At 39.0% G+C, this 26,121-nt stretch overlaps 1 protein-coding gene across 2 annotated transcripts in view; it reads right to left on the reverse strand.

Moving 5' to 3' along the window:
* Positions 1 to 455: 455 nt before the first annotated feature.
* Positions 456 to 26,121, reverse strand: part of rab28 (RAB28, member RAS oncogene family) — a 243,845-nt gene continuing 218,179 nt past the window's right edge. The window contains exons 6-8 of one of the 2 annotated variants that reach the window (XM_039751500.1): positions 24,885 to 24,962; positions 3,340 to 3,440; positions 1,806 to 1,890 (exon numbers count right to left, since the gene is read on the reverse strand). In XM_039751500.1, coding sequence (XP_039607434.1) covers positions 3,345 to 3,440; positions 24,885 to 24,962 — 174 coding nt within the window. In that variant the 3' untranslated portion in view covers positions 1,806 to 1,890; positions 3,340 to 3,344. Of the gene's footprint in view, positions 1,891 to 3,339; positions 3,441 to 24,884; positions 24,963 to 26,121 lie in introns of both variants that reach the window. The other variant, XM_039751501.1, reaches the window with a different exon arrangement.

Consider the following 26,121-nt stretch of genomic DNA (forward strand, 5'->3'; position numbering starts at 1 on the left):
CTTTGGTTTTCAAGTACTCTGTGCTTTAACTGCATTTTGGGGCATCTTGAGTGCTGTCCGGCTATGAACTTCTATGTAGCTGAGAACTGTTGTGTTCATCATTTGGATATGCAATAAGGTTCTTTCATAACACTTTAGAATTGCAGTGCCTGGTGGAGTTGCTTTAACTGTAACAAACCTTAAAAAAAGATCACATCATGCAAGCAAAACTGAAAGCAAAAAGCAATGTCATGAAAAACAATCTTTTGCAATTTAAATTATTCTGTATATTATGTGTACTCACAATGATATGCCTGCTACAAGGAGACTTCATTTAAACAAAGTTTTGTTACCACAAATTCACAGTAGTACTGGAACATCATAACATAATCCTGTTCTGAATGTACAGAACACTAACAAAACTAGTCTTCATTGCAAAATCACAACAATTAAAAAATGAAAAAACATTAATATGTGCCTGGTTTAAATCAAGGACTTTATTTTTGTAGGTTACACAGAATATGATAATTTGTATTAAATTACAGATGCTGCAAAACTGTTCAAGTATTATCGTCACACAATCTGCAGCAGAAACCGTTATATTGGAAGCCAGCATTTTCAAGACTTTTACTTAATTATGTTTTCCACTGCTGCAAATAGTGTGCAATACCCAGATAATAAAACAGTGTACATATGTCCGAATACATACTGTGAACTTATCCAGGTGATTTATTTTTATGGAAACACAATCATCCATTAAAAATGTACTGTATTATATCATCATCATATATGTCTAAATAGGTTTGATATTTCCATAAATATGAATGAAGAACCAAGGATACCAGCATTACCTCAAATCCATGTTTTAAATATGCATTAAAAAAGTGACATTTAGCAACAAGGTCCCATTTTCTGAAACAACTGTATAATAAAGCAGCCAGCTGCCTCCAATGTCACTTCAGAATGAAAATGTCTGCCTCACTCTGGCATCATATTTTCAATATAGATTAAATTACAAAAAAGTTAGTTAAATAAAAATATTGAGACTAAAGTTAGTTAAATAAAAATATTGAGACTATAATTTATTAAGCGTAATTCTGAACATGCAATTTTTTTTGTTATTATCACAATTGCAATGTTGAGTCATACCAAGGAAATTGCCTTGTTTATATAAAAAAAAGAAATAATTAAGTTTAGCCCTGGCATTCAAATCTTAAAATATTTTGGAATAATTCTGAATAATGGTCAATATTGTGATTACACTGAACATATTAAATATCAAAATGAATGAAAAAATTAATAATACTAATAATATTGTTCATCAACAGTAAAAGACTGACATCATAAATTACCAATGCATGTCTGTGTGTATGTGTAATATTTATATATGTTGTATACACATACACATTAACACACTCACACAAAGCAACCACACACATTAAATTATAAACAAAAAAACAGACTAAAAAAACACAAAAAAGACAAATGGCATGAAGTGAATCTTTCTAAGCAGCACTAAAAAATGCTGCTTTTATTGATAAATCTATCAAGAATGAATTGATAATGGCTACATATTAAAACCCTCTTTATACAAAATAAGAAACAAAAAATGTTTAAATAAGAACAGCAAGACAGTCTACAATCAATATCTTCTTAAGTCACAAACTTGAACCTTGACCAGGCACCAATATTGCCTGTTGCTTCTCTGCACGCTGTTCATCAAATGGCTTGCTGAAGCTAGGACTACTGTAGAATTCTAGTTCCTGTAGGACAACTGCACCGCTGGGAGGAAGTATTAGTGTCCGTTGTGAGGGAGCTTCACTGCACTGCACACATCGAACTTCTGGGAGGATTCACAGTTCGAGCCACTGGCTCCTGGCTGTAGTTGACTATATCAGCTTTGACTACCCTCTGGCAGAAGTAAAGGAGACAGAAAAATTAGAATCTAAATAAAGACAAATCGCCAATGTTGAACAAACACATGGGTATCCTGTTCACATGTAAACAATACATCTCTGCATAAATGAAGTTTTACTTAAATGCGGATTTTAAAAACAAAAACAAATTTATCTATGCAATTTATTTTAACTGTTTTCTCAACAAGTACTTTTTTTAAGAAAAAAATTAAATTTCCATATATTTCACTTTATACAAAATCTGCATATTCTTAACACTTTGTATGCTGTACAACACAACTATACATTATTAACTCAATTATAATACCTACATTGAAATAAATAATACATCTTAAATATAATATTGATTACTTCTTTACTTAGTATTACTATGTTCTTAACAAAGCACTAACTCCTTGTTATTCTCCCTGAATAAACTAATGCCCTGTTCAGAGCTGGTTCTTGCCTTCTGCCAAAAGCTACCACTGTAGGCTCCAGTTGCTATGACACTAAATTGGATTAATTGGGTTTAAAAAAAGTATAGTATATTTTTCCTAAGAAATGCTCATACTTATTTACTTTAGGCTTTTTCAACTAAAATATTACATATTTTGCTAATCAAATCTGAGGGTACATATCTACATTGTATTACAAAGTTGGGGGTTGACAGTTCCAACTTTTCTCATTTGAACAAATATGAATTCAGATTTTTAATTAGCTATTAGCTCCCTCTGATGGACTGGTGTTACACAAAGATGCTCTCAAAGAACACTATGCCTTCCCACAACCATTAACTGCAGTGATGGATGAAGGAGGAGATGAAAAATATTGAAAGCCTCAAAATAACAAGATATGGTTTGCAAAAATGTGAAAGAAAGACAAAAAACCAAAAGCATACAGAAAAATAAAGGCTACTAAACACAAATAGAATTTAGTACAAATTCTTGGATAAGCATTTTACTGACTAAAAACTAAAGGATTTATTTTTAATGAAAGGTATAGAAAAACAGGAAAAGTAACCTAGGCTGGAAAAACCAAAAATTCAATCTAATCAGTTTTGTTCCCTTTTCATGGCTCCAGAAACACAATGCATATGCCGACATACAACATGTACAAGAGACATTAATATAAAATGTAACAAATTCAAATCATCATCTTACATGGTGCTTTGCAGCATAACTTAATGAATAGTAAAGAGGTGGATGTTAGATTAATTGATGACTCTAAAATGGCCAAGTGTAAAGAAAGTGTGCCCAGCAGTAGATTTGTACTAGGTTTGTAGTAGATTTGTACTAGTAGTACGTTTGTACACAATTACACTACAATGGAAAAAGCACATTTAAGTGACTGAATTATTAAAAAAAAAAAAAAATCAATATAAATAACTCTTCAATAATATAAATTGTTCAATAAATAATTCAATCCACATAAAACATAAAGAACACTAGTTAGTCCATATTTGTACCTGAACTACTGTACAGAACAAATTTTACTCTGACAGTTTTCAGAGGTCTGCACATGGCTTTGATCCTGAGAGTAGTTCACCAACCCAGCCCTGACAACTTCCTGACAACAGGCAAGGTGAAAAGAGAGAAAGCAGAATGGCAAAAAAAGAAAGTGACAGGTTAGATGATGTTATATTACACAAAAACAGACAGACTAGTAAAAGACAGGAAAAGTGAAGAGACAGTCAATGAAAAGCCAACATATGAAATTTTTGCACTGATTTATCTTAACTAAAACCTTGGTATTATTAAATAATTTAAGCAGAAAAATACAAACAAAAAAGCCTTCAATTACATACACTTTAAATTATATAACAAACATTTCCAAATACTTTAGAAGATGACAAAACTCAAGGGTATGAAAACAAGTTTGTCTTCAAGATCTATTAGCTGCTGATGTTCTCATCTCAGTTTACACTGATCGACCTCAGAGTATCTTATCTGCTAAACAACACATGATTAGTAGGCTCCTTTGCTGATGATATCCATGAGATAGGTCACTGACTTCCATGAAAAACCCTCCAACCCGGGGCAGCATTAATGTGTGACTTATCTGAACACAAAGGTCTTGACCTGCATATCGGTTTTCTGCACAAGGGATCAAGAAAAGACTTCTGGCAACTTGCTAGCAATTAGCAGCTCTTACTAAGTTTGTTGAAAGTATCAGCAGTTAATATGTCATACACTCAAACGTCACTACAGTGAAATGCATTCAATGAAACAAATGGCCATTGACATATTAAGTAAACCAATAGAAATACTATTACTCTTTAGATTATATTTGGAATTATCACAAGAGGTTGTATGAAAATGCCCTCACCATGGCTGAAGACTAAATGTATAGCAATTAATAGCAGATATTTTAGAATTCTTCATGTATAAACAAATATAGAAGATTACACAATCATATTTATGCAATTCCTTTTGTCCTTTGGAGCTATTAATATCAAGTGTGTTTTGCTAAATTTCATTAAAAAGAATGTAATATTTCATATATAGATACCATAGCAAACTAAATGTTTAATTAATTGCAAATATAGAACTAAAGCCCAGAACCTGTTGCACTCAGATCCTTTATTCCACATCCAAGTAAGATTGTACTAGTAAATAAAACCCTATTTATTTAATAAATTTTGTGACTACACTTTGGTTATTCTAAACAAAACAAAAAAAAAAATGGGGGAGCTGACTAAAATTATTTATCAAATTATTTGTCATTATACTATTCCACTCCCACCAGAACTTGCCCCTGGGTCACTGAGGATGACCTGCTTAATGACTCAACTCCTACATTTTTGCAGTACCCTAACAACATTATAACCCTATTAAAACTTTACAAATTTATAAAGGAATTTTACATGCTGTCAGATGTCACTTTTGTAGACAGTACATTTTTTACACTACAGAACCTAAGTTAAATTTATTTAAAATATCACTGTAATCATTTATTGCATTTGCCATTGAGATATTAAATATAAAAACACTAGTGCCATCATTAAATAGCTCATGGCAGATTATAAAGTATTGAAATGTGATACACTCCTATCAGTCAGTTAGAAATGTACTTTACAGGCATTTAAACAGGCCTACTGAAAAGAAATAAAAATTATGGAATGTCCCAATTCATTTATTCATTCACTCACTCTGTAGACAGTAGCACATTGTTTCATCTGCCTTTTCAAATAGTAGAAAAATGCATTAAAATAAAATATATGTGTTATGTGATGGATTGACTCTTGATCTAGGGTTGGTTCTTGCCTTATGCCTGAAGCTTCAGCTCCTCACAATCCTAATATAGCAGTGCAACATTTTTTATGGCATATTTAGGTCATCGGTTTCTACCACCTTCAGGACACTCTACCATCTGAAAATTTTATATAGTTGAAAAAAACCAGGATGATAAAATTCAATATTTTAAGTAATAATTAAGATTAATAATTGAGTTTTTATTTTGATTGGAGCACTTTTATATTAATCATTTACCTGCAAATGAGCAGACATATGCTTTATACAACACTGACATCCATTTGCTGCAGATTACACTATATTATTAGTTTAATGATGCTTTATACTCTTGGATCCATTTTCTGAACAAGTTTTCGTCCAGGACAAGAGTGAAGTACTCCCTGTCCTGAATTCTAGGGGTGATAAACTTGCTTTCTTCTCTTCGTATATCTGAGCCAAATGGGTTACAATCTTCAGTGTGTAAATGTGCTTTGTTTATATTTAAACATAATTGCTTGTAAAGAACAAAAATAAGGGTGGAAAAATATCTCTGAAATACACTGCATTGAGCAGCAATCCTGAAGATGCACACTAGCAAATAAAAAACAAAATGCCATCAGATAAAGGTTTTTTAAGCAATATGTACTTCATTCATACCAGTTTCAAGACAATAAGTGGCACATTAAAGCCAACTGATGAACACAATTTACCATCCACTTTTTAAATTCTATGTTGGTGTTGTGATAATAATATGCCAAAGACATCATAAAGGTTTGGGGCAGCCACTCATATATTGTTTTTTAAGCTGCAAAAGGGTTTGTTGTATCAGAAATACAATGTGCATCTCACAGAGTCCAAACTAGAACTGGCTATAGTAGCCCAAGATGGAGGCTTTAAAGACCTGGGGCCTCATGTATAAACGGTGCGTATGCACAGAAATGTTGCGTAAGAACTTTTCCACGTTCAAATCGCGATGTATAAAACATACACTTGGCGTAAAGCCACACACTTTTCCATGGTACCTCATTACTTGTCGTACGCAAGTTCTCCGCTCAGTTTTGCAGACTGGCGGCACCCAGCGTCAAAGCAATGCTACTGTTCCTGTGTCGTTACTCCTTATTTTCCTGACGCGGCTTTATAAATACACTGAAACTAACCGCATATTGTTTATTAGTGTAATGCATCTGATTGTAATTAACTTGTAACAATATAATGGTCCAAGGAATCACCATAATATTCCAAATACCATAACTGCTTTAGAGTTGTTACTCTCACTGCACCTTCTTCTTCTTCTTCTTCTTTCAGCTGCTCCCGTTAGGAGTTGCCACAGCGGATCATCTTTTTCCATATTACTCTCACTGCACCACTCGGAGTATTTATATCACTGTATCTGAGTGTGAATCACAGCAGCAGCTAATCAGAAAGAGAATTATCAGTATACAGCATTAAGCACACGCTACCTCAGCCACGTCAAAACACTTAAAACCTTTTCTGTACGGACCTCGAGGTTCAGAAACAGTTTCATCCCAAGAGCTCTAATTACCTCACTGTAAACTTGCACTACTGTTATAATATTGCACAACCTGCGCCACTTTATAAAGCGCGTATTTACATATGATGACAATATCATTTTTAAGATGAAATTCAGCAAAATATGTTGATTATATTATACAGATAAAACTTTAATTTCATTTAAATAATCTAAATTCTTCATTGGTACTGGCGTGAAGGATAGAATAATTAAACATGTACTACGAAGATATTTCAATGTTCCTTTAACGTTTTGAAGAATCGACGCTCTAAGCCAGGGCTATTCAATTGGCGCCCGCGGGCCAAATGCGGCCCAGAATCAACCTCAGAGTGGCCCGGCCCGTGGTTCCGCCCATAGATAATAAATTAATATACTTTGTATATTATTCATAAATTGTTATTTAATATAATTTAATATAAATATATATATTATATTAATATAAATATATAGTATATTAATATAAATATAAAGTATTTATAAATATATAGTATATTAATATAAATATAAAGTATTTATTATGTCTATGGTCCCTAAAAGCGCATTCCTACGTAAATTACGTAGCCTGCAACACGCAAACAATGCAGAGCGTGCCGATAGTAGCATAGATTACTATCAATATGTCTTTCTCAACACTGAAACGTAAAATTGCCAATAAAACCGTAAGTTTAACCCTGCCTGGACTGACAAATACTTGTTTATTTTTCCGCCACATCCAAACGCCAAACCGATGTGTTTAATTTGTAATGAGTGCGTTGGAGTATTTAAAGATTACAATGTGCGGAGGCATCATGATGAGAAACACCACACTTTTCGCACCAATTTTCCAGAGGGATCTCAAGAGAGGGCTGCCAAAGTGCAGAGTTTGATTGCATCTTACAACCGGAGCAGTACTACCATGGTGCGGTCATTCATAGCCCAAGAGAGAGCTACTGCAGCATCCCTTCATGTTTCCTGGATACTGGCAAAAAAGAAAAGGCCATTCACAGACTCTGAAACCGTGAAGGACTGTATGCTGGCTGTCGTGGATGAGGTGATAAATGACGATAAAATTAAAATGAGCGTGGTATCTGCTATAAAAAACGTGCCCCCGTCAGATACTTCAAACATTCGTAGGGTTGAAATTCTTGCTGCAGATGTGTATGAAACGCTGTTAGGAGACCTGATGAAAGCTGATACTATGTCTATAGCAGTAGATGAGTCCACAGACAAAACTGATACTGCTCAGTTGTGCATATATGTCCGTTTTTTTGATGGCAAATGCTTCCGAGAGGAGCTGCTCGGCCTACTGCCGTTAGAAGGACACACAACTGGCGATATAGTCTTTGGGAAAATTTCCGCCTTTTTTAAAGACAGTGGTCTGGATATGAAGCGTGTGTGTATGCTTGTGACAGATGGGGCTCCATTCATGACAGGGAAAGTGAATGGTTTGGCAGCACGTTGGTCCGCTGTTGCACCTCAGTTGATCTCCTTACACTGCATTGTGAATCAGGTGGTGTTGTGCGCAAAACTAAGCGGGGCGCTCAAAACGACAATGGACAGCGTTATGGCTATAATTCATTTTATTCACTCCACATCAAGCCTCCAACACCGCTTATTCCGCATGCTGCTGTCAGAAATGTATGCTGAGCACCACAACCTTCTTTTGCATAATGACGTGAGGTGGCTGTCCAAAGGCAAAGCACTGGAGCGTTTCTGCGGTCTCAGAGAAGAGATCATAACTTTCTCCGCGCAGCAAGCAAAAAGGCAGAAACGCACTTGAGTCGCATACTGGACGACAACTTCATGGCGATGCCTGCTTTCTGAGCGACATATTCAAACACCTGAACGATCTCAATTTGGGACTACAAGGCAGAGACAAAACTGTCATCGACCTTGTGGAACAGATCGCGCATTCAAGTTAAACTGGACCTTTTCGCAAATGATTTGAGCACAGGCCGAATGCTGCATTTTCCGACACTCCGCAAATGCATCTCATCCCCCGCACAAATCACGGATGTGATGACAGATTTCATTGCGATGTTGAAAAATAACTTTGCTGGTCGATTGGATGGACTTGATCTGCCCACAGAGTTGGCCATTTTTGTCAGAGACCCGTTCACTGTTGCAATAGAAGGGGACTTATCTGCCAGAGCTAAGAAACTGGTCCCTTCCATTGACGAGGGGAAATTCACACTCGAACTTGTTGACATGCAGTCATCTGTAACCATGGCACTGGAGCTTTCCACTAACGGGCCTGCAATGTTTTGGACTGATGTCAACGCACATCAGTTCCCTAACATTAAGAAAGTAGCGATCGTCATGCTCATTATGTTTGGATCAACATATACATGTGAGTCAAGTTTTCACACATGAACTCCATAAAAGCAACTCTGTTGCTCCCTGACTGACCATACTCTCCACCAATGCCTTGAATTGCATTGACAACTTGACAAATTACGAGCCTAAAGTCACTGCTCTCGTTCAAAACAAAAAATGTCACTTCTCCCACTAAGTCAGCAGGGTAACTGTAGCCTACAATACATCAATATAATGTGGGATGCGTAACAGAGGCATGCCTAATCACACATGGTGATTTAAAATATGTTCCCTCAGTGTTGTTATAGTTGTGAATACTGTGCACTTTTTATTTTATGCACTTTGAGATGTTCCTGGGTCAAATGTGTGCAAGTTGTTTATTTTGTTTCAAAAGGAAACAATGTTATTTCTAATAGCCTACTACTGTGCACTATTTTGTTTTATGCACTTTGTGATCAGATAGGTCAGATATGTAGCCTAGGTCAGTTTTTTTTCTTTTGTAAGTGGAAAAAATAGGGGCTACCTCAGATTCTGTTAATTCAGCTCTTTTTGTATGCACCTTTTGCTCTGCAAACTGACCAAAGTTAAAAGAGAAACAACGAATAAACCTTATGTTTTTCAATAAATTTGTTTGTGTTGGTTTTAAAATTTGTCATTACGAGCTGCTTTGCCGCTAAAATGACTGGCCCAGCTAACCTTCTTGGTTTGACAATCTGGCCCAACTGAATTTGTAATTGAATAGCCCTGCTCTAAGCTTACAGATGGCTTAACGTCTATTACAGAGCTGATTGTGTGGCGAACCACCATGCATAAGATAATATATTGACATTGGACTTTTTCTATTGGACATAGAGCCACCCCTGAGTACTGCTGCAATAAATAATTTCATCGAAGGTTGCACACAATCACTGCGCCGTGAAACTCATGTTTAATAACGTGCTTTAACTTCTATCATCATAAAAATGATATCATGTATACATCTCAGTATTTTAGTTATTCAGAGAGCTGTAATATCACGAATGTAATGAATTCTGTGCCCAGTTGGAGGAAGAGAGCTGGTTTAAGAAGCAAGTAGTGATTCACACACATAGAGCACATAGAAGATCACATACAAAACAAAGCATTTAACATGCTATACTTTAATTACGATGTGATTTGAGAAACTGGTTAATTAAACATCTTTAAGATGAAGTTTATGATGTTCTACTTTAATGACAAAATAAACTACGTGATTAAAGTGGAAATGTCGAGATTGAAGTTGACATTTCGTGCTTTTCCCCACTGTGTGCCTTTTTTTCTCTGTACCCTAATAAGCTTTCATATGACACTCAGACAGTGGGCTACAACTCGCCTTTTCACGGCGACTTTGATATGTGACTTCTTTTTTATTTTCGGCACTGTGCGATTTTGTGAACGTGAGCTTTCAAGTTTCTCCAACACGCTGTGTCACTTGATCAACTTTCTTTTGTTGATTATACCACGGTTTATTTGAACAAATAGTATGTTTTTCCTTTGCCTCCACTTGATATTCGCTGAAATTCTTATATTTTCCCCCGTGCTTTTCCCATTGTCATTTCACAGAAGGCTGAGCTTAAGGGCGATTTGTATTCATTTGCATATTCAAAGAGGAGTAATTCTGGGAGGAGTTGGGGCTTTACATAAAGCGCGTGCACGAGCGTTACTTTTCACACTGACCGGGATTTATGTAGCGGAAGAACGTGGAAGTTGGAGTACGCACAGATTCCTGCATCTGGATTTTTCTGTGCGTAAGCACATTTCGGCTTTTGTGCTTATGCCATGTTATAGTGCGAGTTCTACGCACGGCGTTATACATGAGGCCCCTGGAGAGGAATGGATGTTATCAAAATGGCCGGCTTCGGAAGTGATGTCAGCAAAGGGCTGTTTCGAAGTGACGTCTTGGGCGCGGAACCTTGCAGGATTTCCTGGGAAAGGTCTGTAGGGAACTGAGAAAGACAGTCAGCGCACTCCGCTGCCCCCGGTCAGATGTTTCATTACACTTACTTAGGCCCTTTAGCTGCCTCCTACTTACACGTGTGTGACAAGGCCCCCCCCTCAGCCCAGACCCAGCGGGTTGGGTGACCTGCACTGAGAGGTCGTGGGCACGAGAGAGAGCATCAGCGTTGGCATGGAGAGAACCCTTACGATGAATTAGCGAAAACTTGTAAGGTTGAAGGTCAAGAAACCACCTAGTGACCCGTGGATTCGACTCCTTGTGAAGGGCCATCCACTGTAAGGGTGCATGATCTATCACTAGAGTGAACTCCCGGCCCAAGAGGTAGTACCTCAATTGCGTAATCGCCCATTTGATCGCAAGGGCTTCCCTTTCCACTGCTGCATACCTGGTCTCCCGATCCAACAGTTTCTGGCTCAGGTACATGACTGGGTGTTCAACACCATCGACGCTTTGGCTCAGCACGGCACCCAGGCCTGTGTCCAAAGCGTTCGTCTGGAGAATAAAAGGGAGAGAAAAATTAGGAGCTTTTAATATTGGTGCTGACGGAAGAGCCTGTTTTATGTCACTAAATGCAGCATCCGCCTTGTCAGTCCATACCACATGATTAGGAGTCTTCTTCTTTGTAAGATCAGTCAAGGGCGCCGCTCTCTCTGAAAACTGAAGTACAAACCGCGGTAGTACCCGGCCAACCCGAGAAAGGCTTGGACTTGCCTCTTGGTTCGCGGACAGGACCATTTTACAATGGCATCTATTTTTGAACACTGTGGTTTCACGGTACCTGACCCACCAGATAGCCCAAATATTTACCCTCTTTCAATCCAAAGAAACATTTCTTGGGATTAATACAAAGCCCGGCTTCTCCTAGTGTCCGCAATGACCTGCTGTACGTGTTCCTTCCATTTGCTGGAATAGATGACAACGTCATCCAGGTAGGCAGCACTCTATGCATTATAGGGTTGGAGCACTTTATCCACCAGATGCTGGAAAGTCGCAGGAGCCCCATGTAACCCGAATGGAAGAACACGATACTGCCAGTGTCTAATAGGAGTGCTAAACGCTGTCTTGACCTTCGCGGAGTCCATTAAAGTAATCTGCCAGCACCCCTTTGTCATGTTAAGCGTGGTCAAAAATTCAGCTTGTCCAAGCCATTCGAGGAGGTCATCCACGCAAGGCATGGGATAAGCATCAAAAAAGGAGACCTGGTTAAGCCGACGGATGTCATTGCAAAACCTCCAACTCCAGTCAGGCTTACTAACCAAGACAATTAGGCTGGACCAGGGACTATAACTTTCCTCAATCACTCCTAGTTCCAGCATCCGCTTGATTTCCAGCTCCACTTCTGCTTTCTTTGCCTCAGGAAGTCTACAGGGGTGCTGCCGGACTATAACCCCTGGTTCAGTCACTATGTCGTGCGCAATCAGAGAGGTCCTTCCCGGTTTTTCACTCACCACCTCTGAGACGGACAGAATAGCTGATTCCAGCTCCCGTCTTTGTCTATAAGTTAATTCCTCGCCAAAATTAAGGGTGTCTATGTGAGCAAAGAATGAGCAGGGCTGAGCGGAGGAGGGATCTGGTTCCCTCTCCTTCCAAGGCTTCAGCAAGTTCACATGATAAACCCGCTCTCTTGGTCTACGATTGGGTTGTTTCACCAAATAGTCGATCGATCCTTTTCTCTCCTTAATTTCATAAGGGCCTTGCCAATGGGTGAGCAATTTAGAATGGGAGGTGTGAACTAATACCATGACACGATCCCCCAAATGGAATTCTCGGAGTGTCGTGCCACAGTCATAATAAGGGGCCTGTGCTGCTTGTGCCTCTTCCTTATGACTTTTTAAAATAGGTTGAATTTTCCCAAATCTATCACGTAACTGTGCGATATACTCCAAAATATTTGTAGAGGGAAGAGCCTCTCCTTCCCAACCTTCTTTCAAAATATCCAATATACCTCGGGGTTGTTGTCCGTATAACAATTCAAAAGGAGAGAACCCCGTAAAGGCTTGTGGGACTTCCCAATAGGCAAAGAGAACGAGGGGGAGGAGTTGATCCCAATTCCGCCCATCCCCGCTGACCACCTTGTGAAACATCTGCTTGAGAGTCTAATTAAACCTCTCCACTAGACTGTCAGTTTGAGGATGATACACCGCGGTCTTTAAGTGCTTTATTTTCAGTAACTTGGCCATTTCCCTGAACGTCTTCGAGGTAAAAGGTGTTCCTTGGTCTGTTAGGACTTCTTTAGGAATACCAACACGCGCAAATACTCCTACTAGTTCCCGTGCGATTGCTTTAGATGTAGCTGAGCACAAGGGAACAGCTTCCGGATATCGGGTCACATAATCCACAAGGACTAATATATATTTATGTCCTCGGGCTGAGGGCTCTAAGGGTCCTACAATATCGACCCCAATTCGTTCAAAGGGGACATCAACTAAGGGAAGGGGAACAAGAGGAGCCCTGTCTCTCCTAGGAATTTGCTGTAATTGACATTCTGGACAAGAAATACAAAAACGGCGAACCTCTTTGTTAATTCCCGGCCAATAAAATCTGAGCTTAATCCGCTCTAAAGTTTTTTCGAAGCCTAAATGGCCTCCAAGGAGGTGGGCGTGAGCTAATTCACAAACCTGCTGCCAGTAGGTTCGTGGGATTAACAACAGTTTCCGAACCTCCGCCCCATGTTCCGTGACCCGATATAATAGATCATTTTCTATTACAAAGTGAGGTCCTTGTGGCATGGGCTGGTGTATGAGTTGGCTGTTGACAAGGACTACTACATTTTTTTGCAAATTTTAGGGAGTCATCATTCCACTGCTCCCTTTTAAAAAGAAACCGGTGTTTGTCTAAACTAAAGGTGAATGTTGGAGAGAGGATCCGGTCTGACCTCAAGGGGAGGGGATTCCTCCTGACTCGTCGAGGCGCGGGTTGATGATGTATTTGCCTGCGACGGTCCAGGGATCTCCCCGTCCTCCTCATGGGCTTTCTTATCTCTCTCTGCCGGCTGTGTAGACGGCGTGGAGACAGCTTGAGACGAGTTTTCCCCATCTATAACTGGGCCTAAGTTTTTATCGGTAGTAGTCAATAGTTTACCGCATTTATTTTCTGACCAGTCCCGCCCTAGAAGCACTGGAAAGGGAGGATTGGGGTGAACCACCATGGGAATTCTTCTTAGCGATCCTCCCTGACTTACGAAACACAGGGCGGTATTGTATATCTGGGTGTCTCCGTGAATACATTTAATACTGGTCTTTTTTTTAATTCTTTGTCGTGGTAAGATATAAACAATGGAAATGTTGCTGCCGGAATCAAACAAGACATTGACTTTGTAACCATTAATGACTACGGGTCCCGTATTCGATAATGTCAGGGGGTTGGCAAGAGCATACAAACCGTCTCCCCCTTTCCACCTACATCCCGCCTCGTTCCCAGGTAGGTTGCACGCCCCGCGGCACGGGAACTCAGAAACAGGCTCCGATTTATGTGGAAGAGACTTATTTTGTAGAACGTTAATTTCTAGGAAATCCACTAGAGGACGGTTCTGCTCTCCCAGATTTTGAGACTGGCATGGATGATTTTACAAGCTTTATAAGCTTTTCCATAGAATGGAAATCTTCCCAGTCCGGCTGGGCAAAGTTTTTTGGGAGGCTCTTTAAAAAAATAAAGCAGGCTACCTGCTGCACTATTTGGCAGAAGGATAGTTCAAATGGCCTTAGCCATAAGGCCACCTGCTCCCAGAGGATCATAGCCTGTGTCTGGATTAATCTCTCTGGATCAAATTCCCAGTTTTTTATTATTTTTGCGTGCTGGACTGGGGATAGCCCACATTTATCTGGGACCTCAGCCCCAATGGGCTGCTCAGCTTTCTCCTCCGAGAGAGCATAATAAGCCCTTTTCGTTTCATCCCCAGAAACGAGCCTACGTCTGTATGTCCCCTTCGGTAAGTTATAAGCCCGATGCTGTATTTGAGGAGCGGAGCCAGCACTGAGTCATTCCTGACCCCCAAACGCACTCCCCCCCAGAAACTTGGCCTCAGTACTTTCCTACCTGGTTGATTTCATGTTCGTGTCCCTGTTTCTTCTGGGACTTCATCATGCCAACTACGCCACCGTGATAATAATACGCCAAAGACATCATAAAGGTCTGGGGTAGCCACCCATATATTGTTTTTCCCAGCTGAAAAAGGGTTTGTTGTATCAGAAATATGATGTGCATCTCACAGAGTCCAAACTGGAACTGGCTATAGTAGCCCAAGATGGAGGCTTTAACACTAGAATTACCAGAGCCTACGAAAAAACTCGTAGATCCGTCCCACCTTAAATCGCTTCTTAAAACCGTTCTCACCTCTCCGCTAGCTCACGCGTTTGTTTTCAGTCGTCTAGATTACTGTGACGCACTCCTCTCAGGACTACCCAAAACAGACATAAATCGTTTGCAACTAGTGCAGAATGCAGCTGCTAGAATCCTAACTAGGAAAAGAAAATCTGAGCACATTTCTCCAGTTTTGATGTTACTACACTGGTTACCAGTGTCATTCAGGATTGACTTTAAAATTCTGCTTTATGGTTTATAAAGCCTTAAATAATCTCGCCCCATCTTATATATCGGAATGTCTGACACCTTATATTCCAAATCGTAACCTTAGATCCTCAAATGAGTATCTCCTTAGAATTCCAAGAACAAAACTTAAAGAAGTGGTGAGGCGGCCTTCTGCTGCTATGCATCTAAAATCTGGAATAGCCTGCCAATAGGAATTCACCAGGCTAATACAGTGGAGCACTTTAAAACACTGCTGAAAACACATTACTTTAACATGACCTTTTCATAACTTCACTTTAACTTAATCCTGATACTCTGTAAGTTCAATTCATCATAATAACTATTCATGGTGGCTCTAAAATCCGTACTGACCCCTACTCTCTCTTCTGTTTCTTTTTCCGGTTTCTTTGCAGGACGCCACCACCTACGTAAAGCATCATGATGCTCCAACAAAGATGGATGGATTAGAAGCCAGAAGTCTACGTGACCATCATCATCAAGTCCTTCCGTGAGAACCCTAAATCCAAAGAGGACTGTTTAATTTATGTTGGGTAGAATGCCCAGAAGGGACTGGGCAGTCTAATGGTCTGGAATCCCTACAGATTTAATTTTTTTCTCCAGCCGTCTGGAGTTTTTTTTTGTTTTTTCTGTCCACCCTGGCCATTGGAGCTTACTCTTAGGCCGGAGTTATACTTCACGCGACGCATGCTGCAGCGGAAGCTCCTGCTACGCAAGCGTTGTAGTGTTTATACTTGCGTGTGTACTTTACATAAATCTTGAGGAATCCACCAGGTGGCAGTGCAAGATATTATCGCGGTGAGAACATGTTCGGCTTCTCTGTGTTGTGAATTGCCTAAAACACCTTTTAAATTCCGATAACACCTTACCGCAATATCTCTGCAAAGGATGTTTATTGATTAAATCCATAAATCCAGGGATGTATGTGTCCATTCCAGGAAGCATTGGGCACGAATGAGAAACATTCCCTTGACGAGGCCTCAGCTCATCACAAGGTGAATACAAGCACACACATACACTAGCGTCATTTTAGCGGCACCAAATCCCCAAATCTGCATATCTTTGGAAGGAAACCGGAGCACAGTGTGGAATACAAGCAGGAAATACAGGCAACATAACTCCCTGCGAGACAGCAGTGCTATCTCTCCGCCACCGTGACACCCCCATGTGTGTAATTATTCCCCCATGTGTGTATTTATTAACAGTATTCATTATTTAAATGAAATTATATGTAAAATGTAACATACACATTTTAATGCATTTCATCATGAAAGTGATATCAAGTATAAATCTAAAGATTCTAAATGTTCAGAGAGTTGGAATATCATACATTTAATTTGTTCTGTTTGGCGATCTATTGCTGCTTTCCGCTGCTGAAGCAAAATACCGACATACAGATGCATTCGTGGTGCTTTTATATTCAAGCGTCGCATATTCCCGATCGTAATGACACGATACATTTTAAAAGTCTCACATACCATCTTTTGTGCCATCTATTTTTTATTGTTTTACTTTACCTGCTGTCAGGTCCAAGAAGCTCGTAGCAATTAAAAACTGGGATGACGTTTACGACCGTCTGCTTTAATGATAAAGTAAACCACGAGGTTAAAGTGGACATTTCGAGATTAAAGCCGAAATTTCCACTTTAATCACAAAATACACGTTTTCACCGTGTCCTTTATTTTTTTTCTCAGTGGCTCAAATATAACGCTATACATTTTGTTGCTGTTGTTAAGTTGCAAAAATGAAAAAGTAAAAAAGACATATATAAATGACACGATACATTTTAAAAGTCTCACATACCATCTTTTGTGCCGTCTATTTTTTTTTTTTTGCAACTTCACATCGGCAACATAATGTATAGCGCTGTATTTGAGCCATTCATCAAACAGCAAAGTGCGCACATCGATCCCCGAAGGATCTCCATAGAGGCTTGCTGTCACATGTAGATAGTAAACAGAGACTCTGACGTCATGTTCCGACTTTTACACACTGCGCCCCCCGACTTTTTGCTGGTACTGCAACTTGCGCACGTGTCGCGTTAATTTCTGAGGACCTGGGGCCTCATGTATAACGCTGTGCGTAGAACTCACACTATAACATGGCGTAAGCACAAAAGCCGAAATGTGCTTACGCACAGAAAAATCCAGATGCAGGAATCTGTGCGTACTCCAACTTCCACGCTTCTTCCGCTACATAAATCCCGATCAGCGGAAAACTAACTCTCGTGCACGCGCTTTATGTAACGCCCCAACTCCTCCCAGAATTACGCCTCTTTGAATATGCAAATCAATATAAATCGCCCTTAAGCGCAGCCTTCTGTGAAAAGACAATGGGAAAAGCACGGGGAAAATATAAGAATTTCAGCGAATACCAAGTGGAGGCAAAGGAAAAACATACTATTTGTTCAAATAAACCGTGATATAATCAACAAAAGGAAGTTGATCGAGTGACATAGCATGTTGGAGAAACTTAAATGCTCACGTTCACAAAATCGCACAGTGCCGGAAATAAAAAAAGAAGTCACATATCAAAGTCGCCGTGAAAAGCGAGTTGTAAGCCCACTGTCTGAGTGTCATATGAAAGCTTATTAGGGTACAGAGAAAAAGGGCACACAGTGGGGAAAAAGCACGAAATGTCAACTTCAATCTTGACATTTCCACTTTAATCACGTAGTTTATTTTGTCATTAAAGTAGAACATCATAAACTTCATCTTAAAATCGTTTAATTAACCAGTTTCTCAAATCACATCGTAATTAAAGTAGCACGTTAAATGCTTTGTTTTGTATTTGATCTTCTATGTGCTCTGTGCGTGTGAATCACTACTTGCTTCTTAAACCGGCTCTCTTCCTCCAACTGGACACAGAATCCATTACATTTGTGATATTACAGCTCTCTGAATAACTAAAATACTGAGATGTATACGTGATGTCATTTTCATGATGATAGGAGTTAAAGCACGTTATTAAACATGTGTTTCACTTCAATGAAATAATTTATTGCAGCAGTACTCAGGGGCGGCTCTAGGCTTGTGGTGGCACTGGGCAGAGGAAGAATCGGTGGCTCCTTCGCCTGCCAATGTCAATATGGTATCTTATGCCCGGTGGATGGCCACGTCCGTTGCAGACACTGCATAACCGCCTCGTGCTCATGACACAAGCATTTAACTTTTGCCGAAATTTGTTGCTGCGTTTTTAGCTGTGTTGTTATTTTCTGTTTCTGTTTTATATTCAACTAGCAGACCACGTGCGCTTCGCTGCAGCACCTGTAGTTGGAATAATTACAGTATGTATCTACATGCGACTTCTAGAGCTTCTTTATGTACAACATTTTTGGGTTGTCCTCCTGGAGCCAATATAAATTTTCTCTATGACTAATTCGTGAACATGCTACATAAAAAATAGAAACGGGAAAAACGGCAACAACGCCGGGAACAACAGTAAAAAAAACAACAGTAAATGAGATCAAGTAAATGTGTACTAAACACTAAAGTACAAAAACGAAGTAGAAAGTAACAGTAAACCACAACACCGCCGGGAACACCGGCACACCGCGTCTACTAAACACTAAGTAGAAACTCTAAAGGAAAAAATATTATTCAGTAAGTACTGCGTCTAGTAAACAGTAAATCAGTAAAGGAGAGAGGACTAAACACTAAGGAAAAAGAACTGCAAGACCGCGTCAGCTGCGGAGCTCAGCTCGGAGTGAAATGAAGCGAATGAAATGACGTGAATGGGAGGGGAGATGATCACGTGACTCCCCCACCCACCTTTACTCTCCGGCCCTCCACAAACACACAAACACAGTCTCTCAGATCCCAACTCTCCTTTATATGTATAGATATATATTGGCGTAGCCGTCACTGCAGTCAGTGCTTTTCTTTCCCCAAGTAACCGATCACCATACAATCAGCTCTGTAATAGAAGATAAGCCATCTGTAAGCTTAGCACCGATTCTTCAAAACGTTTATTGAAATATCTTCGTAGTACATGTTTAATTATTCTATCCTTCACGACACTCCCAGTGAAGAATATAGATTATTTAAATGAAGTTAAAGTTTTATCTGTATAATTTAATAAACATATTTTGCTGCATTTCACCTTAAAAATGATATCTTTATAAAGTGGCTCAGGTTGTGCGATATTATAACTGTAGTGCAAGTTTACAGTGAGGTAATTGTACTTATAAGTACAAACAGTTCTACAAGGTGCAATTGATTGAATGCATTTAAAGTTCTTCGGATGAAACTGTCTGTGAACCGCGAGGTCCGTACAGGAAAGGCTTTAAAACGTTTTGCAGTGGCTGAGACAGCGTGTCCTTGAAACTGTATACCGATAATTCTCTTTCCGATCAGCTGTTGCTGTGATTCACACTCAGATACAGTGATATAAATACTCTGAGTCATGCAGTGAGAGTAATATGGAAAAAGATGATCCGCTGTGGCAACTCCTAACGGGAGCAGCTGAAAGAAGAAGAAGAAGAAGAAGAAAAGTGAGAGTAACAACGCTAAAGCAGTTATGGTATTTGGAATATTATGGTGATTCCCTGGACCATTATATTGTTACAAGTTAATTACAATCAGATGCATTACACTAATAAACAATATGCGGTTAGTTTGATGTATTTATAAAGCCGCGTCAGGAAAATAAGGTGTAACCACACAGGAACAGTAGCACTGCTTTGACGCTGGGTGCCGCCAGTCTGCAAAACCGAGCGGAGAACTTGCGTACGACAAGGCATGAGGTACCGTGGAAAAGTGCGTGGCTTTACGCCAAGTGTAGGTTTTATACATTGCGATTTGAACGTGAAAAAGTTCTTATGCAACATTTCTGTGCGTACGCACCGTTTATACATGAGGCCCCTGCTCAGAGGACGCGTGAAATGAACGCTGGGAACGCGTGGCAGTCATGATGCGGGCGCTTACGCGTTCTGAGCGTGAAGTATAAATGAGCCCTTATTCTATGTTAATTAATGTTGACATTTTATTTTCTTACTGTGTCTTTTATTTTTCTACTAGCCAACCCGCGGTGTAGCATACGCCGCATAATCAGGCCTTTTTTTTTTAATAATTTTTAAGCACAGGGAGAAAATTAACATTTGAAAAATCGGTAATGTAATAAATCAGCAAGAAAAGCAACACTGTAACAATGCACGGAACGAACCAACACACAATCGTTCATGCGGCGCTCAGGCGCAGAGGGTGGAACGGGAGGAGAGGAGAAGGACGTCCACTCGCTCCCTCCGTCATGCTTGTCTGCTGATTTCTCGTCCAGTATGCACTGCCTTCTCATGTACCAACCTCCAACCCGTCACTCGAGTCGTTGTCGTCTTTGTACAGTCCAGATGCACCTGTGACTCACATAGATGTTTTATTGCTCTGTACGGTTTTGGCTGCCTTTCTATATATAATCCACCAAGACACCCAACCACGGTAGCAGCGAGGTGGGAGGGTGGTGAGTACATAATGCAGGAACATCTAAGAAGACGCATGTTAGTTGCGGATGCGAATCACTGTATGTAGCGTGTAAAAAAGTTTGCTATGGTGCGTGGTCGTCGTAAACTGAAAACTCGTTTTTTAAAGACTGCTCACTTCATTGTGTTTTAACCTCAGTTGTAAAGGAATGTTTTAAGGATCCCATGGGATACCCCTCGCAAACAGTTTTACACGCTGCATATGACGATTCACCTCCGCGAGAAACATGCCTCTATGAACAGTCAACGTGGGTCGGAGCTGCATGTGACCTCTACGACAGATGAATATAAATGACGCCGGTTTTTCTGTGTCGTCGCGTCCGAGTTGGTGGACGTGGCTCTGTGAGTTGTCGTCGTATCCAATGGTCTTGGAGTTGGTGGGCGTGGCTCCTTCCTGCGTGCGCCATAGGTGTCTCACTTGTCGGCGGCTTAGTGAATCCACGCCCCTTTTTTTTTTTATTCACTTTTCATTCTCTCAGTCGTGTTCAAGATCCTTCCCTACTCCCCCCCCTCCCAATCTGACACTGCTGTTTTCACATTAAGATGCGCTGTAGCTCTGCAGTGTACTTGTGACTGCATTCTCGTACCAATGCTTGCGAACTGCAGTGCCTGCGTGCACTTTTCGTGACACTACACGTCTATTTTTTGAGCATGCCCGTGTCGCTCAAACACAGGAACTTATGTTGTTGTGCAAGTATAACAAAACAAGTGCACTTTTATTCTAGACTACAAGTGAAGAAAAAAATCAAGCAAGTTACAGTAGGCGGTTGATACGACAGCTTGCGTGGTACAATGCTAATAACTGCTGATTTCCGATCCTTGCTATATAAAATCATCACATTCAAATATTAACAATTCCCACACACCCTTCCTACATTCACAACATGTGTACTTGTTGCAGTGTACACAACTCTCTGTGCTATGGTTCCTATTACACTGAATAAGCACCTGGCACTGTACTTTCTTCCCTATATAAATAACATTCGAGCTATAGCGCGTCTCCAAATAAATCACATTTGAGCTATAGCACGTCTTTATGTGAAAACAGCAGCGTCAGAGTGGGGATCGTGAACGCGACTGAGAGAATGGAACTGAATTTTTTAAAAAAAAAGCTAACCTTTACAATTATCATGCATTTACACTGGCTCTTACAGACTGACTGAAATCAAATGTATGTTTTTATTCTAAAAGAGTACAGTACATGCAATATTATTTGAAAATGAACAACGTCAGATTGGGTTTGAATACACGCTGACGCTGTTACAGAAGGCGTCAGCTTATTCAGTGCAGCAGTTTCAATGCACAGTACATGTAATATTTTCTGAAAACGAACAGCATCAGATCGGACGCATATTCAAACCCGATTTGACACTGTTCGTTTTCAAATAATATTGCATTAGTGCGATGATGTTTTTACATATATTGTCTTTTTCATTCATCTTGCGGTTTGTAATCAGTGACCGCAAGTTTTTTTCTCCGAACTTGCCAGTTCTTTGTACTCCAGGACACACAGAGGACAGAATAGTACAGAGCAGTAAGTTCAGCGCTATATGCAATCAGACAGACAGACAGGCACAGAAGGCACTAGATATATAAATAAACAGGGAAGGCACTGTATAATAGATATATAAAAAACATCTAAGGAGATAGATATATAGATAGGTAGGAAGGAAAGGCACTATATGATAGGCAGACAGGGAAGCTCCTATATAATAATAAAATCACTGTTATTATTATATAGATAGACAGGGAGTTCAGGCAGGCAGAACGGCGAAGGTTAAAAATAAATAAATAACTGAATCGTGCAGGATCGAACTCATGACCTTTTGATTACTAGTCAGCAGCTGATACCATTACGCTACAGTGGCAGTTGTAATAAGTATGTGTCAATGTGGCATGCTAAAGCGGGTTTTTTTCTGCAGTTATATTTCTGAATAAAAGCATACTTGTTCTGTTATATTTGTACCTTTTGTGAAACTGTTTCTTGTATATTTGGACTTCAGGCTTCATACATTATATAGTTTATACTTACATTTTGTCATTTACTACTACAATATGAAAAACGTTTCTGTTTTAAAAATGTGTTTACACGGATTACTGTAGAAACGGAACACACGTGAAAAGCGTGTGTTCCAAATAATGATCTATTATTTCCACTCTAAAACTCCACTTCACTCCCAGATAATCAATCAAGGCATGAGCTGGGAGAAGTTTGTGCACGTTCTAAGTCGGTGGGGGATGGAATAGCTGGCTACTTGCAACTTTTCTTTATCAGCACATTCAGATTAACAAAAGACGCTAGCGGAGAGGTGAGAACCGTTTTAAGAAGCGATTTAAGGTGGGACGGATCTACGAGTTTTTTCATAGGCTCTGGTAATTCTAGTGTTAAAGGCCTAGAGATGAACTGATGTCATCAAAATGGCCAGAACCAGAAGTGATGTCAGTAAAGGGGCCGGCTTCGGAAGTGACGTTAGCAAAGGGGCCAGCTTTGGAAGTGATGTCAGCAAAGGGGCTGGCTTCAGAAGTGACGTCTTCTGAGGCGCTGGAACCTTGCAGGATTTCCTGGGAAAGGTCTGTAGGGAACTGAAAAAGACAGTCAGCGCACTCCGCTGCCCCCTGGTCAGATGTTTCATTACACTTACTCAGGCCCTTTAGCTGCCTCCTACTTGCACGTGTGTGACAGTGTATATAAGACCAATGTATCAGTCCATACCAGATGTCTGATTTTCTTAATTTCTCTGTGTTAATAAATACATACATGGCAGCTGCCCTGTAAAAACAACATGCTGTGCATATTATGTGCTACATAAATGAAATCTGAACAGCAAACATTTTAGTTTTAGTTTGTTTCATAAACTTCCCATTAGTATACAAGGAGCAGGGAGGCATTCATCATCAGCTATACAATATAGCTATATATATATATATATATATATATATATATATATATATATATATATATATATATATCAGCAGTACAAACCACTTAGTATATGTTGTTACCCTGTCCAGGGCTTGCTCCTCTCTTACACCCTATGCTAGCTGGAATAGGCCCCAGTACCAGCATCACCAAGTGGGTTAGAAGATGACATGATATGACTTGTCATGTTGTGCATGCCTTTGTTTTAATTATTAAAAGAAGACAAGAAATCTTCTACCATTTTCTAGCACTGATACCATAAATAAAGAAGTCTAGAAGAGTAGGTTCTGATGGCACTTATTTAACCAGTATTAAAATTTAGATAGGATCATTCATTTATTCTTGTGATTATTAGTAGAAAATTTGAAGTTTTGTAAATAAATAAATAAGCAAACAAACAAATAAATAAATAATAATAAATCAACACAAAACCAGATTATGTATGCATAGGCAGAACAGACATACTCCAAATAAAAATGATGACTAATACATATAGTGGAACTATTACTTTAAACAAACTCCAAAATATTTTAAAGTTTAAAAAAAAAACTGAAATCAAGTATTCCAGTATGTACAAAAAGGGCAACTAATTGCAGCCCTTATGAAATACATTAAGTCTTCTCACATTATAACAAAAAAAATCCTAAAGCCTTGTAAAAGTACAGTATATATTACTTGTAGAGCACAAGCTGATAATGTCTTTTGTCTCATAGAGATTTTGTGCTGGCAATTTCACTGACAGCTCCTTTGATATTCATAACTAATACTATGACATAACTGCAGTTTGCTGCATCTTAAAATGACAGAATCCATTCTACAAATTACTTGTGAACATTCATTTATGATAATTTATACAAACTGTTGTTAAATAAGGGTAGAGCAAAATAAAATACAGTTTACTTTAAACTTTAAACCCAGTACACTAAAACACAAATATATTGTAAGGATACTAAATTACCAATGACAAAATAATTCTGAACATAAATTTAAACATAAATGATGTAAGTATGTCATTGGTTGTTGTTTAACAAAAATATTTACTTGTGATTGTTCCATTTCTGCTTTGTTCAATTTGATGCCAAGAATGTCAGCAGCAACACGCTGAAAGCAGAGATATACCTGCAGATTTAAAAATAAAAAAAATTAGTACTGACTTCTACTACTTTACTAAAACTATGAATGGAAAGCATCATTTGTTATTAAGCAGGTTATAAATAGCTTTATCGAGCAATAAAGAATAGAACTATATTGCCAATTACAAACAAATTAACGATGCCTTTCACAGCAAAAGTACAAAAAATACTTTAATTGCTGTATAGTACCACTAGCAAAATACCCGCGCTTTGCAGCGGAGAAGTAGTGTGTTAAAGAAGTTATGAAAAAGAAAAGGAAACATTTTTAAAAAAACGTAACATGATTGTCAATGTAAGTGTTTTGTCACTGTTATGAGTGTTGCTGTCATATATATATATATATATATATATATATATATATATATATATATATATATATATATATATATATATATATCAAAATACCCGCGCTTTGCAGCGATGTCATGTGTTAAAGGTTATGAAAAAGAAAAGGAAACATTTTAAAAATAACGTAACATGATTGTCAAAGTAATTGTCTTGTGTATTTGGTGGCAGCGTCACAAAGTTATTTTCGTCTAGCTGCATCAGAAAATGTACCATGACGTCTGACACGCCTCCTTTTTACTGTTTTCTCACAACTGGATTGCTGCTGTCATAATGGGTTTGAGTCTATATATATATATTTGATGATCAGAAACATTTTGTGTGACAAACATGCAAAAGAATAAGAAATCAGGAAGGGGCAAATAGTTTTTCACACCACTGTATATATATATATATATATATATATATATATATATATATATATATATATATATATAATCACTCACTCACTCACTCACTCACTCATTCACTCACTCACTCATTCACTCACTCACTCATCACTAATTCTCCAACTTCCCGTGTGGGTGGGAGGCTGAAATTTGGCAGGTTCATTCCTTACAGCTTCCTTACAAAAGTTGGGCAGGTTTTATATCGAAATTCTACGCGTAATGGTCATAACTGGAAGCTGTTTTTCTCCATTTACTGTAATAGAGATGAGCTTGAACGCCGTGGGGGCGGAGTTTCGTGTGACATCATCACGCCTCCCACGTAATCACGCAGTACGTAGAAAATCAGGAAGACCTCCAAAAGCGCTGAAGAAAACATGCATTATATAATTGAGAAGGCAGCGAAACAATAAG

This window comes from Polypterus senegalus, chromosome 4 (assembly GCF_016835505.1).
Source record: "Polypterus senegalus isolate Bchr_013 chromosome 4, ASM1683550v1, whole genome shotgun sequence".
NCBI classification, from domain to species: domain Eukaryota; kingdom Metazoa; phylum Chordata; class Cladistia; order Polypteriformes; family Polypteridae; genus Polypterus; species Polypterus senegalus.